Consider the following 18,130-nt stretch of genomic DNA (forward strand, 5'->3'; position numbering starts at 1 on the left):
GGGCAGCTTTAGTAACCCTGCCCTGGTGCTGACTCAGCACTGTCCTCACTGCTCACAGTGGGGTTCAGTCCTATCTGGCTCAGTATCAGGGTATTTGTGTACTGTAAGGATCAAGTCCCAGCCTACCCCAGCCCCGTGGGGTCCTGGTTTCTGTGGGTCTGGCTGGAGCTTGCCCTCACGACTGGAACCCCAGTGGCAGCAGGGGGGCAGTGGGCACCCTCCCTTTTCCTTTTTTTTGGGGGGGCTTTCCTGAGCATCAGCTGGGGAGTGCTTCCCACCTTGAGTCCTGGGGACACAGAGATCACAACCAGTCAGAGCCATGGCAAGAAACAGTGTTTATGAGGATGACCAAATCAGTCTGTTGCTCACAAGCCACAACACAGAGGTGCCAAGCGGGGCCACAGCACCGGTGGCGGCAGCGCAGGGACGAGGTGGGACACGGAGTAGTGCTGGCAGACAGAGGGGTTCACCAGAGCCAGCGTATCCTACTGAGGGTCCCCACAGCCTCTCTAGGGTCCCCCAGGGACTGACCAGCAAGAAGTAATGGAACAGCTTGCCCACAGTCCCCAGCTCCTCGCAGCATGCAGAGGATGAGGATGGGGCAGGGTGTCCATGCTGCAAGGCCTGTCAAGTTGGCAGCCTCACACTTGATTGACCATGGGCAAAACAGCCAGGGGTGGCTGCAGCAGGGCTGCTGGGGACCCCCCCGTGGCATCCCTGCAGCTGGGTTGACCCCAAAGCATGGGGATGATTGCTGGGGAGGGGGCAATACCGAAAGAGCACCTGCTGAGCCTGTCCCAAGCCCTAGAGAGCCTGAAAGGGGCATCATGGGGGGTTGAGTCCCCATGGTGGGGCAGGTGGTGCTGCTGAGGTGCAGGAGAAGTAGGGAGCTGGCTCCACGCAGACCAGCCCAGGGATGCCACTGGGGACCTCCAGGAGCGAGGCTATGTACCTGGGGTCCTGAGCACCCATACCCTGCTCAGGACTGGGGCAAGAGCCTGGCCATGGCATTATCTTTCTGTGGGCATGGCCCCCAGTCTACCCCTTAGACAGCCAATTCCAGCAGCTGGGAAGATGCACCTGGGCTTTTGCTGTGCCAACCTCCACTGGCTTTCCTGGGGTGCCTTCCCAGCCACCCACTCTGGTCATATCCCTTTTCCATGTCATGTCTTCAGCTGCCCCTCAGCTCCCTCAGCCCCAGCCTTTGAGGAGAGCAGCCCTGGGCATAGGGATGGCAGGGGTGCCTGTGGGGATGCATGATTGGCCCCTGCCTCCTTCCCAAGGGGACTGTGCAGGAGGCAGGGGGGCTGCACTCAGGATGAGGGTCAGCATGGGCAGCACTGGGCTGCCTGTCCTGGTCCCTGGGGAACCTCTGCATGCCCAGCTGCATAGATGTGCTGGCAGACAGGTGCTGGCACAGTGCCAGGGGGTGCTCAGGGAGAGGTGAACAAAGACACAGCTCCTCATGAGCAGGGCAGGCACTGGGCTGAGACCCAGCTCTCAAGTGCAGGGGATGGGGAGGGAGGCAGCTAGCCCTTCCACAATCTGTCAGAAGTGTGTGGGGAAGGGTGAGCATCCTCATCTTCTCCAGGTGGAGCCCCACACCCAGGGCAGCCCCAGTGGCTCTGCTGTCAGAGGGACCAGGAGGAGGGGGGTGGGGCTCTCGCCTGACTGCGGGAGGAGATTCCAACGCTCCCATCTCCAGGTGCCCCCGTTGCCAGGGGTGTCATCTCTTGCAGTCATCGGTGTCGGTGTCTGGCAGCCCGGTGGCAGGCTGGCAGCTGGGCTGGACTGCTTGCACCCTCTCCTCCAGGCTGCCGCCCGGGAACACCACGTAGCGGGCGCTGACCCGCTGGGCCCGTGGCTCCCGCAGGTTCTCCTTGCTGTGCCAGATGCCGTAGCCAAAGTAGACGAGCAAGCCTGCAGTGGGGACAGGGACAGCAGGGGCTCCAGCACAGCCTGGCTGCTGGCACCATCATGGCTGGCACCACAGCGGGATGTGGCCAGTAACCCAGCAGAGCAAGAAGCTAAAGCACCACGGGGGCTTAACTGAGCTGCATGCAGGAGGAAGAGTGTCCTGCCCAAGGTTATAAGCATGGTAAGAGCAAGGGGAGCACCCTCAGCCCCTGGGAAAGGGAAGGACTTCCTGAGCCCCAGGGAGCTGCCTCAGGAGCAGGGGGTGGTTCTGGCCCAGGGCTTTAAGGAGGATCTGAACTTTTAACAGGAACAAGCTGTAATAATCTGGGAAACAGTGAGGCTGAGGAGATGATGGGAGACCTTGCCTTGTGTCTCCAAAGGGGAACTGGAGGCAGAAAGGGGCGGGATACGCTTTACAGACCCATAAATGGGGGAGAGGAACTGCCAAAGGAGCTGGAGAGTGCCAAGACAAACCCTGTTCCCCCTCCCTGGAGCAGCCATGGGAGCACTCACCCAAGAGCAGCCAGACGGCGAAGCGGAGCCATGTCATGTAACTGAGCTTCAGCATCAGGTAGATGTTGAGGATGATGCTCAGCGCTGGGGAGAGGGGTACCAGGGGGATCTGCAGGAGAAAAGGAGTTGGCAGGGGTGACACCTGCAGGACCACATTCTCAATCTTTAAAATTACAGGGACAAAACACAGCACTGGCAAATGTGTGGGACAAAGGGACCGTCACCTTGGGATTTCTAGAAGTGGCACTTTTTTTAAGGAAAAGGAACAATGGAGCCAGGAGCTGGGAGCCAGGCTGGCAGGGTAGGCACAGGCATCATCATGAGGACCAAACAAGCTCCTGGAGTGATCCTGAGCCAACGTGGTCCTTGCTAGAGGAGCCAGGGCAGGGGCATGGCAGGGAAGTGGTATCACCACTGGTGTTATGAAACTGCACTGACTACATCAGGGCTCAGGTGGGCTGAAAACAGGAGAGGGGGAGCACAAGAGGCATAGAAGTGGTTTGGAAGCTGAAAATGGGATCCATCACGTAGCTGAAGGGCAGCCAAAGTAAGGAGATGAGGCAGGAGAGGAACAGAGGAATTGTGAGGATGAAGAGAAGGGAGCCCAAGGTGGACAGGAGCAATCCCTGGGATCCATCCCATGGGATGGACACAGAACTGCTGGGGATGTCCTCTCCTGGGGACCAGTGGCCACACAGAGTAACAGCAGAGGCACCAACACTGCCCACACACAGTGTCCACAAACACCCTCTTCCTCTCCTCTCCCCTCCTCCTTCAGCAGTTGTAGTGCTTTCAAAAAAGTGCTGTGCCTGGGAGCCCTGTGGGTCCATCAGAGCTGCTCCCACCTCCCCTCACCCCTGCAGAGGGATTTTCTGCCTGGGCCCTGGGCATACCTGGAAAGTCTGGGTGCTGTGCTGCTGCTCGTGTGCCCAGATGAGGAGGAGGCTGAGCAGGAAGCCCAGACTGAAGAGGACCAGCAGCAGGGAGTAGCTCCAGGTGGGCAGGTGGAGGTGGGTGTTGCCAAACACTAAGATGGAGCAGAGGCAGATGGCAGACACCATCAAGGTCACCACAGCCACCGTGACCACCTCACCTGGGTAGAAGTTGCTGAGGAACTCCAGGTAGGGCTCAAAAGCTGCCTTCAGCTGCCCCGGCTCCCGCTGCTCTTTGCTCTTGTCCCTGTCCACCAGGTGCAGCTTGTCGGAGAAGGACTCGTACTCCTTCAGCTCACCCCCGGACGGGCCCTCCTGGGGCTCAGCGTTGGGCCTGCCGCTGGCCCCCGGCGCGGGGACATCCCCCTTGTGCTGCTGGAAGCGCAGGACGATGATGCTGGCGGCCACGAAGGTGTAGGCCAGCAGAGTGCCGATGGACAGGAACTGCACCAGGGCCTCTAGGTCAAAGACAAGGGCCAGCAGGGCCATAAGCAGCCCAAAGACCACAATGCCGACCACAGGCACCTGTGTGCGGGGGTGCACTTGGGAGAAGACCTGAAAGAAGAGCCCATCTTCGGCCATGGCATAGACGATGCGTGGCAGGGAGAAGAGGTTGCTCAACAGAACTGTGTTCATTGCTGAAGGATGAGTAGAAGAAGGAAGACCCCATCAGACCCAAACCCAAACTGGAGGTCGTTCCCAGCCCCCAAGGCAGGAGGGTAGGCAGCTCCCTCCCACCACTGCCTGTACTCACCACAGATGGAGCCAGCAGCCACCAGAAACCCTGCCCAGGCATAGCCCCTCCTGTAGAACGCATCAGCCAGGGCAGAGTCAGGGTCCAGCGTGTGCCAGGGCACCATCAGCGTCAGCACAACTGACACCAGGATATAGGCACCGGTGGCCAGCCCCAAGGAGAAAGCAATGGCCCTGGGGACAGCCCTCTGCGGGTTCCTGGCCTCTTCGCTGGAGGCTGCGATGACGTCAAAGCCCACAAAGGCATAGAAGCAGGTGGCTGTGCCAGCCATGATGCCCGACAGTCCATATGGAGCAAAGCCACCCTCCTGAGCGCTCCAGTTCTTGGGCTGTGCAAGGACAAAGCCCATAATGAGGATAAAGAGGATGATGCCCATGCTGATGGCTGAGAAGACGTGGTTGAGCCAGGAGGACACTTTGGCCCCAAAGGAGATGAAGGCGGTAGCTACCAGCAGGATGGCAGCTGCCAGGAAGTCTGGATAGCGGGCCAGGAATGGCACCTGCCAGGCACCCACGTGGGTCTCAGTGAAGTTCTTGATCTTGTGGTTAAAGATGGAGTCCAGATAGCCACTCCAGGCCCTGGCCACTGCGGCCCCCCCGATCATGTACTCCAGCAGCACATTCCAGCCGATAAGGAAAGCCCAGATTTCACCCACAGACACATAGGTGAACATGTAGGCAGAGCCTGTCTTGGGCACGCGGGCTCCAAACTCAGCGTAGCAGAGAGCAGCAAGGAGTGAGGCAAAGCCGGCGATGATGAAGGAGACGATGACGGCGGGGCCGGCAATCTCCTTGGCCACGGTGCCTGTGAGGACGTACAGCCCAGAGCCCACCATGCCTCCAATGCCCAGCAGCGTCAAGTCGATGGTGGAAAGGCATCTGTTAAAGGATGTCTCCATCATGTCATCCTCCAGGGTCTTCACCCGGTTGAGCTTCTGGCAGAAGCGGGTCAGGTCGGTGGAGCGAGGCAACCATCTTGCCATCGTGGAGGCAGCAGGCCCTGCCCTCAGCGGAGTGAGGGGTCCTCAGCAGTGAGATCCTGCCTGGTGACCTGCTAGAGGGGAAGGGAAAGGTGAACATTCCCTTGGTAGTGAGGTATCAAGTGCCGGGGACTTGGGTGGAAAAGCCACCAGGGCACAGTCCAGGTGTCCCTGGCTCCTCAGCCAGCATAGAGCTCAGCAGAGAGAGTGTGTCCTCCTCCAGGGGTGGCACAGGACAGGGACATGTGCCAGTGTGCCGGCTGGCAGGCAAACCACAGCACTTGCAGGGCAGCATCTTCCCATTAAAGCCCAAACCAGTCTGCTCTGGCCCTGATGAAGGCTTCCTTGCTGCCTCCTCTCCACCTTATCCAACATCTACTTGAACTTCGCCCTGCTGTGCCAGGACCCCACCACGGGGGCATGCAGCATCTCCCTGCTCCCAGGATCCTGCTGCTTCCCGAGAGGCTGCAGCAGAAGTCCAGAGCAGCGCCCATCGGAGTCTCCAGGGAGACCAAGAAACAGCCAGTGCCAGGGACGAGGCACACTGGCAGCTGCCATCATGACAGTGGGAGGACACAGCACTAGGGACATTCAGGTGCTGCTTCCCAGCTGCTCCATGGGGTGATTGGTGACTCTGGGGACACTCTCCCCTCCCAGCTGCCCTCCTTCCTGTGCCAGAAGCCCCACACCTACGTAAAAAAACATGTCCTGCTCGGAGGGCTAGTGCAGCCCCACACCAGGGTCCACATCTCAGAGGCCAAAAGGTTGTGGAACGCCCACGAGGAGATGGAATGACAGGACCGATGATGGCCCGTGAGGACAACGTGCACAATCCGTGCTGGCTGAGACTCCCAGCCCTGCACATCCAGGTCCCCGCGACCGGAGGCGTTGGCAGTACCGGGGTCCCCAGTCCCAACAAACGCAACAGGCGCAGCTGGGAGGATGCGGAGCTCGGTGCCCACTGGACATCCACGGAGTTCGGGGTGGCCAAGGGTGGGGACCCCCAGACCGAGGAGGGTGGGTAGGGGTTCTGGATTAATCCTGGGCGGCGAGAGGCGATAGTTTCACCCCTGTTCAGCCCCGCCACGACGCCGGTTCCGGGCGGCGCCGAGCCCCGACCCCGATCCCAGCCACGCTCCCCTAGAACGCTCCCCACAGTGCCCATCCCAGCCCGCCTCCCGGTCCCAGGGGGTGTCGCTCACCTGCGAGGGTGGCGGGGGCCCCGCACCGGCCCCGGCCTCACCTGCTCCGCGCCGCCGCCGCCGCCGGCTCCGCCTCCCGGGGCCCGGCGGAAGGGCGGCGGCCGGGCGGGCCCCCGGGCTGCCTCCCGGAGCGGGGAGCGGAGCCTGCGGATACCGGGGCTGCACCTTCAGCCCCTGGAAGGGGCAGACACAGGGGGGTCTCCACGACCCCAGGGTGGGCAGCCCCCCGGGAGTGTGTGCCCGGCTGGAGCCGCACAGAAACGGGATGCAGGGTGGTCATGGAGACATTCCAAAGGCTGCAGCCTGGGCTGCTCCGGAGGCAGGCTGGGAGAGCTGGGGGTGTTCAGCCTGGAGACGGCTCCAGGAAGACGTTAGAGCTCTTTCCCGTGCCTAAAGGGATTCCAAGAGAGCTGGAGAGGGACTTGGGACAAGGACCTGGAGTGACAAGGGGGAATGGCTTCCTACTGACAAAGGGCAGGATTACATGGGTTATTAGGAAGGAATTCTTGGCTATGAGGGTGGGGAGGCCCTGGCACAGGATGCCCAGGGAAGCTGTGGTTGTCCCTGGATTCCTGGAAGTGCCCAAGGCCAGGCTGGACAGGGCTTGAAGCAACCTGGGATAGTGGAAGGTGTTCCTGCTTGTGAGCTTCTAATCCAAGGTCTCTTCTAACCCAAACTACTCTGTGATTCTGTAATGGAGCAGTTATCCCAAATCCCATCCCCTGGATGCAGTTCTGGATGGAGCAAGAGGCTGAGATCCTGCTCCTCTGCCTCTACTCTCTCTTTTCTGGAGCAGCTACCTTGAGGGCAGGCAAATTCTCTGTGCTCAGGTGTTTGTGTTTATCATGAAGAAACTGAGGTGTGGAGAAAGCTGTGGGAGGAGGAGCTCCTGAACAGGCCCCTCCAGCTCCTCCTGCCTGGCCAGGAGCACAAATCCTGAGCAAAAGCCTGTGGTGTTTCCACCTGGCTCTGCAGGGCAGTGAAGGGGAATCACCTCTATCCATCTCTAAGTCAAAAGGTGTTTCTTTTCCAGAAGTGCTTCACCTCCTCTTGAAACTCCATAAACCTTCTGCATCTGCAGCCCCCTGGGGCAGGAGTTTCCCAAGCAGTCACTCATCCCACCCAAACCTGCCTGTTACAGGTGCCCTGCAATGCTACTGCTCTTGTATTTCTAGAGAGTGAAGTCCCTCTCCATATCACCCATAGTTTTATCTCCACCCTGCCTCCTCTCGTGTCCTTTGTCAAAGATAAAGGAGTCCAGCTCAGCTGGAAGGTGTTCCAGATCCCTGGTGTCCCCAGGGCCTTTGCAGAGCTTGTTCCATCCCTACCGTGCCTTTGTCAGGGTGCAGGAATTTACATTTAGGTGCTTCACAGCAGCAACATGTTTTTAATTTTCTTCTCTGATCCCCTTCTCATGTTTCATCTAGTTTTCTGATGGCTCTCGGGCACTTAAACTGACATTTTCATGGACCCACCAGTCACCACCCCAAATGTCACCCTCGAGTTGCGCCCACAACTCAGAGCCCACAGTGCAACTCTTGAGGGCTCCCACCTGAACACACTCACCTTTATCCTTTATCACTGGATTGACCTCCTTATGTGGAGGGGACCTTGCTCTTCTCCTCAACAGCCCAAAATATAGGAAAATGAAGGAATAAACAGGATTTGTCCCTTCCTGCCACCCATTACTCACCTTCCACCAGCTCCTGGGTGAACATGGGGCTGGCATGGAGCCATAGCTCTCATGTTAGTCACCTTGCACCTGAACAGGGAACTTGATCCTTGGTTGCATCCCCTCTCCATGTAATTTCTGGCATACATGGAGCTCTGGGCAGGCACCTTTGGTCCAGGTCTGTGGATGCCTGAAGCCAAACACATGTTCCTGGAACACCAGTTGAGAGTTTGGGAGCTGCACAGGTCAGTGAACCAAGGAGCTGAGCCAGCCAAAGCCCAGCAGAACTTCCAGCCCCCTCGGGTTGCTCTCACCAAGTCTGCCCTGTGTTACTGGCAGTACCACAACTGCAGTGGCTGGGGCACAGCAATGCTGTGGGATGGTGTCCCCCTCTGGTGACACAATGACACTTGCTTGGAAAAATATCAGTATCCTCCATGTTGTACTGTTCAGCTTCAGGGGCTGAGCAAGTGTTCCTCTCCTGAAATCCTGCTGATCTGATCAACATCCCAGGGGCTTTGCTCCCTTAGGATAACCTTTCCCACCAGCTACCCATGTGTAACCCCCTGCAGCTCTCCACCCTGACCTTTCTGAAACCCAACCTGAGCACAGGCATGGAAAATTTCAGCTTGGATGCAATCAGCTGCCTGGCAGAGCCATCTGCAAACAGATGGCAGAAGCAGGAAGCCCGAGAGCTGCTGTTGCAATGGCAGTGCCAGAACAGCCCCTGGCACCGGCTCTCCTTGTAGACAGCAGCAGTCCTGGGTCCCAGTGGCTCTGCACCGAGGTGGACTCCATCCCTCACCCCACAGGGCAGGGCAGTGGGGCTGAACCCATGGGCAGGAACCTCGACCCCAGCTCCTCCAAGCACACCCTCACTCTGCTGCTGCTCCAGCCATTCCAGAGAGCTTGTGTAGAGGAAGGAGAAGCTTCTGGGAGGCAATATGACACCCCCAGCACCTGGGCATCTTTTCCTGCAATAGAACCCACTGTTCACCCCTGCCTTCCCTAGCCTCACCTGAGGAAGCAATTTCCTTGCCAATTGCTCTGGTCACAAACCTGACCACAGATGTTGACTTCACCCAGCCTGCGCCAGTGGCTACCCTGTGTCTTCCCAGGAGGATGAAGGTGTCTCCAGAGGGGAATGTTGCCCACCTTGCCCCTCACCACTGCTCAGCAGTGTGGCACAGAGCTCCCACCTAAGGGTCCAGTGGCAACACAGTTCCAGGAGCTCTGTGGGGACTTTGCAGTGGTGCAGGTCCCATACCAGCCTGCTTTCCAGATGGGGACTTTCATCCAGGAGGTGAAGACGCCACACAACCAGTAGGTCTTGTCTCCAGCTCTTGAATCACAGCAGCATCATCTCCATGGGGAGGGAACACCCACAACACATGATGGAAATGGGAGAGGGCCTCAGCCTTGAATTTTCAAAAGCCTCCTTGGTCCTTGTAGCTCTGATCTTGTGTTTGTCTCCTCCAGCACCAGCCTTCCCCACCATAAGGCCACCCACAAGCTCTTCCAACACCCTGAAAGATCTCAGAAACACTCCAGGTTCCTCCCCAGCTTCCATCTAACCCACCACAAGCCCCACTCACCAAGTGAGGACAGGACAAACACAACCACTGGCATTCAGAAAGCTGCAGCCCCAAAATGAAAGTGTTTTATTTTTGTTAATTTGGAAACTCGTTTAAAAGAAGAAAGCAAAAGCTCTGCTTTTTGAGTCAATGGGAACACTGCAAACACCACTCCAGTAACTCTGGGCTGAGGCCTGAAATCCTCCTTTAATACAGATGATGCTGGCCAGCATACAGATAAACGAACACAGATAATGCTGGTACCAGCCTGGAGAAGATTCTGGGAAGGGTCTGCCTTCTAAGAAGTTGTTTCTGCCTTAACAACACACAGAAGCATCCTTGGAATTGCTCCCCCCTCCCCAGTTATATCATCTAAACACAGGGTCACCCTCACACAGTGGGGCTCTGTGTGCTCAGTGCTCAGCCCAGCCTTGGCTCAGTGATGGCCTCAGCATCACTGAGGACATTCCTGGCAGGTGACCATGCTCCATCATCTCCCAGCTGAGCCAGATGCAGCTGACACTGCTCTGAGGACCTGGAGGGCCTGAGAGCCGTCCCCAGGCTCCAAACCATCCCCTGTGCTGGGCTCTGCCTACCCCAGCTCTAATCTAAGTGTCTCAGCAATTTCTTCTACTCCTGTAGCCTCCTTCCAACACAATACAAAGCAAATGCATGGACAGTCTCTTTAGAGGGAAGTCAGAGGAAAAACTCTGGGAGGTGAACAGTAGATTTGCTCTTTCAGGAAAAAGTCTTCTCAGCCTCAGCTTCCTTCTGCTGCAGCTTCCGAATCAGCTCTAGCAAATTCATCTGTAGAGTCAGCTCCTGCAAAGGGAGAAAAACATTTGTGCAAAGAGATGACTCCATTCCCTGCTGCAGGAAGCAGGAAGGACTGGCCTGTACCACCTCCCCAAGAGCTTCTTGTTCTTAGGGAATTACAAAAAAATCAACCAGGCAGCTAAAAACCAAATGCTTCATCTTGTTCAGGTGTTTCTCTAAAACATGGAGCAGTGACATCTTACCACACCTGCTGCAAACTGTGGCTGTCTTAAGAATCCCAGCACTTGAGGATTCCTTAAGGATCCAGAGAGGCTCTTTCTTCTTGACCATGATAAATGAGCTAGGGGCTATGAGGGCTGGCAGGCTGAGGAGGGCCAGCAGCCCCAGAAAAGGTTCTCCAGGCCCCTCCCCACACCCCCTGCAGCATCTCCAACTTCCTGACCCCTTCCCAGCATAGAAGGGCAGGAAGAGGAGGGATCGCTTTGGGAACCCTCTGAGTGGGATCCAAGGCGAGTGCAACACATGGCTGTGCTGGTGCATCAAATTCCCTGCAAGCATTTCATTCCCTATTTCTGGAAAACTCCCTTTTTCAGGACCACGATCTATTGGAGACATCAACATCAGCTCACAGTTCCTTTGCCACCTGCTCGTTCTTTAGTTACATCTAGCTCAGAGACAACATGGTGGAGCCAATAATTTGCGAGTGCAGGTCTGTGACTCAGCCCTGCAGACACAGAACTATGGAAATAAAAACGTATTTTTGTAAGAATATATCCCCTGCACAAGGAAGCATTTTATACAGACTGCGGGGGAAAGACATCAGCTGATGGGAACCGTGTGAACAGATTCCAGCAGGGATTTCTTGGTGGCACTCACAGGCACAAGCCAAGATCCGGGTTGGTCTTGGCACCTATCCTAAAGGCAAACATACACAAATGCAGCAAAAAGGAACCCTAATAAGGCTTATTGCTTACAAAAACAACATGAAGGGCAGGGCAGGAGGGAGAGAACAGGCTCTCTGCATTATACAACCGGGGAATAGCAACACTGAAAAAATGAGAGGCTTGTTCAAGGCTCCACAACTGGGAATCATGCGGGTGGGTGTTAGAAAATGCCTGTTTGGCTTCATTTAAGCTGTCTTTTCCCAGCAGTAGGTTTTTATCAAAGTGACATTTAATGAGCTGAAAAAACAGAGTTAAGAACAGCCTGTCTCTGTGCTCCCTGAAAACTTGCATGGCTTTGCAACAAGACTTGGGAATTTTGAGGTTTTTTGTTCCTGTGGTGGCAGGAACAAAGGACATAAAGGAATAAATAAATAAGAACAATGTGGACAAACCCAGGTGACTCCTCAGACAGTTTGAGAGCAAATGCCCTGGGGAAACTGGGAACAATTCTTTAATCACAGCCTGAGATCATCAGCTCCAGCAAGTCACATGCAAGAATGAACAAGGTGCCTAATAAACAGTCTTGAAGTCAGTTTTCATAGCTAAGCTGAATATAAATGCAGTAAATGAATTCTTTTAGTGCTTTTCAGACCCATTTGAGAGTCACAGGACTGCAGGCTGTTGGCACAGTGTTTTGGTCCCCCACAATGGAAAAAAGTACTGCAGGAAGTTGGGAATGCTGCCCAATGGTACCTGGGTTTCTGCTCTTTAGTTATGAACTGAGTACAAGTTCTGTCCAACGCACACCATCCACGAGTAGGGAGGCAAAGGACGGATTGTTCTGTCTGACACACCCATGCCCAATTTATCTACAGCAAGATTTTTAAAAAAAAATTAAAGATACCAACCCAAGAGCACTGTTAAACAATCATGGAATGGTTGGGGTTGGAAGGGATTTTTAAAGGTCATCCATTTCCACCCCCTACCATGGGCAGGCACACCTTCCACTATCCCAGGTTGCTCCAAGCCCCATCCAGCCTGGCTTTGGACACTCCCAGGGATCCAGGGGCAGCCACAGCTGCTCTGGGTAACCTGTGCCTTACCAGCCTTCCAGAAAAAAATTTCTCCCTAATATCGCACCTAAGCCTGCCCTCTGGCTGTGGGAAGCCATTCCCCCTTGTCCTGTCACTCCAAGCTCTTGTCAGAACACCTTGCCTGCCGTGCTCAAACACCAACCTGGGGGTTGGTGGTGATGTAGAAGCCAGACACCCCAGCCTTCTCCAGGGTGCTCTGCTGGTCGATTACTTTTTGGTCCAATTCCAAGACTATCTTCTCATCCATCATTCGCTGTTCCTCTCGGATCTGTTGCTCCATAGCCTGAAAAACATTAAAGTCAATGGGAAAGTGGAATATCTGCATTCTTCCCATCTTTTTCTCATCTCTAAAATTTTTACTTGGAACCCAAGAGCAACCAGGCCCTGAATCTCTCCTGATGAGTCCAAGGACAGCAATGGGAAACCAGCAGAGCCCCAGGTCTTAACACCTCCACCTGCAAAGCTGCCACTCGAGAAAATGCAGGGAAGTCATGGGAACAGCCTGCTCTCTGAGTGTTTGGAGGCCAGGAAAGACCATGAGGAAAGACCACAGTATCTGAATCACTTTCTCTGGTAAGTCACCACCTGACCTATGGCTGAGCTCAGCCCAAGAACTATGTGCCCCTCTCAGGTAAGGCTGAAGGAATCCTTGGAGGAATAACCTAGGCCACTGAAGCTCATCAAGATGGCTCCCTGGACACTAATATGGTACTGGAGCTGTAAACCCCATACAGATCCTATTTATTTCTGAAAGGATCTGAATGCTGGGCTCTATTTTTGACAGACTGAAAACATTATGAAAGAAGAACTTTGCCAGAATAGCTCCAACCAGGAGGACATGGCCACTCCTGTCTCACCAACATCTGCCCAAGCTTCAGCAGAGTCATTCTGTGATGCCTCCAGAGAAGAATGGAGCCCAGCAAACAAAGGCATGCTGGAAATCAGGAGTGGAAGCAGAGAGCAGGACTGCAGGGGACAAGCAGAGAATAGATCAAGTAAAAAGAGTCCCATGTGTGCAGAGGTGATACAACCTCACCAGGCTGCACTGAACAGCAGACTTCCTTTGCAAGCCACGGGGAACACCAGGAATCATCAAACCCCATCAAAAAACAGTGACAGGCTCATTTTTGTAGGGTGGGCAGCAGAGTGAAGGGGCAGATTCTGCTGCTCTGCTCAGGTGAGACCCCACCTACAGAGCTGCCTCCAGCTCTGGGGGCCTAGCACAGGAAGGACATGGAGCTGCTAGAGCAAGTCCAGAGGAAGGCAAGGAGATGCTCCAAGGGCTGAAGCCTCTGTGTGACCTTGAGCCCCTTCCAGTGCCTAAAGGTGCTCCAAGAGAGATGGAGAGGGACTTGGGACAAAGGGTGGAGAGACACAACAAGGAGGAATGGCTTCAAATGGAGAGGGCAGAATAAGACTAGATGTAAAGAGGGAATTCTTCCCTGTGAGGATGGTGACACAAAGACAAAAGTTGTCCAGAGAAGCTATGGCTGCCCCATCCCTGGCAGTGTCCAAGGCTAGGTTGGATGGGGCTTGGAGCAACCTGGCATAGTGGCAGGTGTCCCCACCCATGGCAGGATGTGGGACTGGATGAACTTGAAGGCCCCTTCCAAACCAAACCATTCCAGCATTCTGTGCTTCTCCTGCAAGAAGTAGGAAATAAATAACTCACTAGAGAGCATCCAAAGGAAGGCAACAAACATGGCGAAGGGCTTTGAGGGGAAACCATATGAGGAACGGATGGTCTGTTCAGCTGGAGGAGACTGAGGGGAGACTCACTGAAAATTAAGAACTTCCTTGAAAGGCAAAGAGGAGGGGCTGCTAATCTGTTCTCTGTGGTAATCAGTGATAGGACCTGTGGGAATGACTTGAAGTTGTGTCAGGGAGGGTTAGGCTGGATATCAGGGCAAGGTTCTTCCCCCAGAGGGTGCTGGCACTGCCCAGGCTGCCCAGGGAATGGGCACAGCCCCGAGGCTGCCAGAGCTCCAGGAGCCTTTGGGCAGCACTGCCAGGGATGGACAGGGTGGGATTGTTGGGGGGTCTGGGCAGGGACAGGAGCTGCGCTGGATGGTCCTTGTAGGTTTCTTCTGACTCAGCTTATTGTGTGATTCTGTGAAAAGCCACAAGTTTCATCATTTCATTCATGCAACGCTGCCCCTTTGTAACAGAGAACACAGCCACACGTTCAACTGGAAACATCCATGTGCTTAAACTATTCCCACTGCACAGAAAGGCAGAAGTCACAAACCCCAGGGGCTGGTGGTTAAAATGGCCTTGGAGGGGAGATGAACACCTCCACCCTCCCACAATTCCTGGTGAAAATTCAGAATTTGTGTGACAGAACTCTTGGCCATGAACAGTCTGGGGAAGGGCTGGGATGTGTCTGCACCAAGGGTATCCATGGGTCTCTGGAAAAGGTGTGACCTAACAAAGAGCAGCTATCACTCACATGGGGCAGGAGCTACCTCTTGGAACATCTCCTGGATGCAGAGCCCACAATTAGCACATCACAGTGAGAAACCTTCACAGAACCACCTGCAATGAAGGAGGATGCAGAACTTGGATCTACTAGAAGGTGACTACACAAAAGCTGCTCCAGAGAAAACATTCAGGGCAGGGTCTCATGGCAATAAATGGGAAGACAACTCCAGCTCCAACAGAAGCCAAGGCAGAGTGATAACTGCTCCTTCACTAAAGGATGCTGAGGAACAAATCTAAGCAAGCTCTGTCCTCACACTTTCTTCAGTCCAGGGGTTCAATCCCTTTGTGGGAGACACAACAGATTAAAATGCCTCATTCCCCAGATTTTCCTTCCTCCCACCCACCTCAGTGTGCCATTGTCTCCTTCACTTACTATGCTGGAGAACTGACTTTCTTTGGACTTGAACAAAACACCCAAATTTAAGTGCCTCACGTTGCTTAGTGTTGGCATCTAATTCTGGGTTAGAGCAAAGTGCCATATCTTGGACAAATCTGAGGCACACAAGTTTTGCCTCAGCCCTGCTGGCCACAGACCCTGCATGATGGACTAAGATTTTCTAAATGCCATGGGTTCCACTGAGGACCCAAACACCTAAAACATACACCTTGTATTACCTGTCCTGTGAGACCAATCCCAAGTTATCTCATGGGAGCTGGTCATGGAAACCTTTAACCACAGAGGGCACCTCCAATTACACACATATCAGATATAACAGAGATGATCAATCTGTTCCCAAAATGCTCTACAGCAGAATTGTCAGAGGATAAAGACAGGAAGAAGTGACTCTATTAACACCTGGGAGAGGAAAACAGAAGAAAGGTAGAGGGCAGGTAGGAGGAAGTTGCACAGCATGTAAGACAAGGAGAAGTGAGACACATCTGGGCAATTTAATGAAATACTGCAAGTGTTGAAAACAGGCAGTAGAGATTACTGCTGGAAGTCTTAAGTTACTCAGAGACAGAAGTAACAAGGACAGGTACCAGAGGTCCAGCCTGGCTTTAGTTACCTTGACAGGAAATGAGGAATGTGGAAATACCAAAGAATCCAACAACAGCAAGCACTGACACCGTGCTGCCATGGGCCAAGGCAGGAAACTGTTCTCATTCACCTAATGTGGACCAAAGTAGCTTACCCCCACATTTCAACTCCACTGATTAACATAACCAGCTACTTGCCATTTTCTTACATTACAAAACTGCCTCTATCTATCACCAAGAGGTGACAGAAAAGTCCTCTGGGACTGAATCTTTTTGAAATGCCTTGGGATGCTCTCAGAAACTCTTACTGTAATTATGAAACTGGAGGTGTTTCCTCCTTATCAGTGGTACTCCTGTAGGATAGGTACACTGATCCTATACAGGCTTCAGGCCACCAGATAATGATGGATCATTAAAGTACTGTGGAGAGCAGTGTCTTTGGAGCAGGCTCCTGAGCTTCCACGATTCTCAGATCACACCAGGGATGGCAAGAGCCTGCACCCCTACCTTGAGGGGACAAAAGGTAGATCAAGAGGAGGAGGCCTCTAGACTGAGGTGGGGAAACTGTGTCTGTGCTAGTTTCCAGGCCAGCCAGGACAGCTGGTGTCTCCTGAGGCTGCAGGATAGGAATAGCCAAACCCTCTGCAGATGATGCAGAGCTCCTGCAGCAACGGGGCTGTGAGAGTCCTGGGAAGGGACGCAGCTCTGCACTCTTGCCACTCCCACTCTTGCCAGCCCAGCCCCTCTCACCTCCATCTCACGCTGCTGGGCTGCACGGAGCAGTGGCAAGTTGTGGGGCCTGCAGCACTGCTGGGCCTCCTTGTGCCGATGGAACAGCTCCTGCTTCAGCCCTGCCAATGGCACGGGGGGCTCAGGAGGACACACTGCTGCCAGGTGCCCCCAGTGCCCTCCCCACAACGTGCAATGTCATTCCCTGTAGCTCCCTTAACCCACCCCCAGGGCGCCACAAACCTGCCTTTCCAGTGCCATCCCAAAACCCCCCCAACCTGTCCCTCTCAGCATCACCCCCAGCCCTCAGTGTCCCCATCACAGTCCCCCAGTGCCTTCTAGTGTCACCCGGAGTGTCCTCCACTGTCTCATAACCTGCCCCCTCAATGTCACTTCCCTCCCCTCCAGTGCCATCCTCAAGCCCCCACTGCCCCCTCAACCAGTCTCCCTGGTGTCCCTCCACCGCCAGTACCTCCCGAACCCCCTCCCCACCCCAGAGATGCCCCAGGCCCGTCTCCTCCCGCAGGGTCCCCATCACTTCCCTGGAGTGCCACCTCCATTTCTCCTGAGCTGTCCACCCCCTCTGTCCCCTCTAGTGCTCCAGGACGGCCGCCCTTGTGACCCTCGCCCCAGCGCTCCCCTCTCCAGTCCCCCCAGTGGCCCGGAACTCCCCCCACGGTGGCCCCGGTACCGCGGTGCTCGCTGTGCAGCTGCCGCCGCTGGCTGTACAGGTTCTTCTCGGTGAGGTGCTGGATCTCCAGCAGCCCCTGCACGATCTCGAACACGGTCCCGTCCAGCAGCGCTAGCGCCAGCTCGGACAACGTCGTGTACGAGAGGCGCTGCTGGCAGGCACTGCGGGCACAAACCGGGTCAGCGCCGGCACCCGCAGCGGCCCCTGGCCCCCCTCGGGTTCCGCTCACCTGGGCAGCGCCTTGACAAGCGCCTGCAGCTCGGCCAGCAGCCGGTAGTGCCGCTCCTGCTGCCGGGACAGCACCTCCTGCTGCTGCTCGGCCGCCTCGAACCCGCCGGGCCGCGCCATCGCCATCGCCCCCGCCCGGCCCCTCACCCTCACGTACTCCCTCACGGCCCTCCTGCGATCTGCGCCTGCGCAGCTCGTACGACCTCTCCCTCCTGCCGCAATTTGAGCATGCGCGGAGCCGCCCCACGTCTCCATCGTCCCGCCCCGCCCCCGAGACGCTCAAGCCTCGCCCCTCCGGCCTTCACAAGCCCCGCCCCCAGAAGCAGCCAATCCCGACCCAGTCCCTCCCCGCCCATTGCCCCGCCCCCCGCTGCTCCCTGTCGCGATTCTTGCTCATCCCCATCCTTGCCGCTCCCTGTCGCGATTCTCGCTCATCCCCGTCCTTGCCGCTCCTGGCAGCCTCGGGACCCACCCCGGGCCCCGGCCGGAGATTTCCAGGCGGTTCCACCCCAGCCCATCCCATGGGATGCACGGGCAGGAATCTCGGACTATCCCCCTGCTCCCGCTTGGAAGCAGCTACAGATGTTTTAAATGACTTTATCAGGAGCGTTTCAGACGTAATTTGTCCGCTTTGGAGTGGATGAGCCAAAAGTGGGTGACAAGGTGGCTTCAATCAGGGCCAAAAATGTGGTGCATCCCCAGCACTGGTGGGATTGCACTCTGTG

The 18,130-nt window shown here is 55.6% G+C and overlaps 2 protein-coding genes across 4 annotated transcripts; both read right to left on the bottom strand.

Moving 5' to 3' along the window:
• Positions 1–318: 318 nt before the first annotated feature.
• SLC7A4 (solute carrier family 7 member 4) lies at positions 319–6,377 on the bottom strand. Of its 3 annotated transcripts, none has more exons than XM_066562201.1 (5): positions 6,298–6,377; positions 4,117–5,169; positions 3,524–4,000; positions 2,431–2,539; positions 319–1,920 (listed from the first exon to the last, which is right to left on the bottom strand). In XM_066562201.1, the coding sequence occupies exons 2-5, from the start codon at positions 5,096–5,098 to the stop codon at positions 1,740–1,742; spliced, it is 1,749 nt and encodes a 582-aa protein (XP_066418298.1). In that variant the 5' UTR covers positions 5,099–5,169; positions 6,298–6,377; the 3' UTR covers positions 319–1,739. The 3 variants fall into 3 exon arrangements, with proteins under 3 accessions (XP_066418298.1, XP_066418296.1, XP_066418297.1); XM_066562199.1 differs by having other exon boundaries at positions 3,324–4,000; XM_066562200.1 differs by having other exon boundaries at positions 3,324–4,000; positions 4,117–5,166; positions 6,298–6,376.
• A 3,230-nt stretch (positions 6,378–9,607) lies between these two features.
• Positions 9,608–17,588, bottom strand: DGCR6 (DiGeorge syndrome critical region gene 6). Its single transcript, XM_066562332.1, has 5 exons — positions 17,407–17,588; positions 17,178–17,338; positions 16,508–16,608; positions 12,441–12,581; positions 9,608–10,365 (listed from the first exon to the last, which is right to left on the bottom strand). The coding sequence occupies exons 1-5, from the start codon at positions 17,529–17,531 to the stop codon at positions 10,282–10,284; spliced, it is 612 nt and encodes a 203-aa protein (XP_066418429.1). The 5' UTR covers positions 17,532–17,588; the 3' UTR covers positions 9,608–10,281.
• Between the last annotated feature and the right edge of the window lie 542 nt (positions 17,589–18,130).

This window comes from Molothrus aeneus, chromosome 18, assembly GCF_037042795.1.
Source record: "Molothrus aeneus isolate 106 chromosome 18, BPBGC_Maene_1.0, whole genome shotgun sequence".
In the NCBI taxonomy this organism is placed as follows: domain Eukaryota; kingdom Metazoa; phylum Chordata; class Aves; order Passeriformes; family Icteridae; genus Molothrus; species Molothrus aeneus.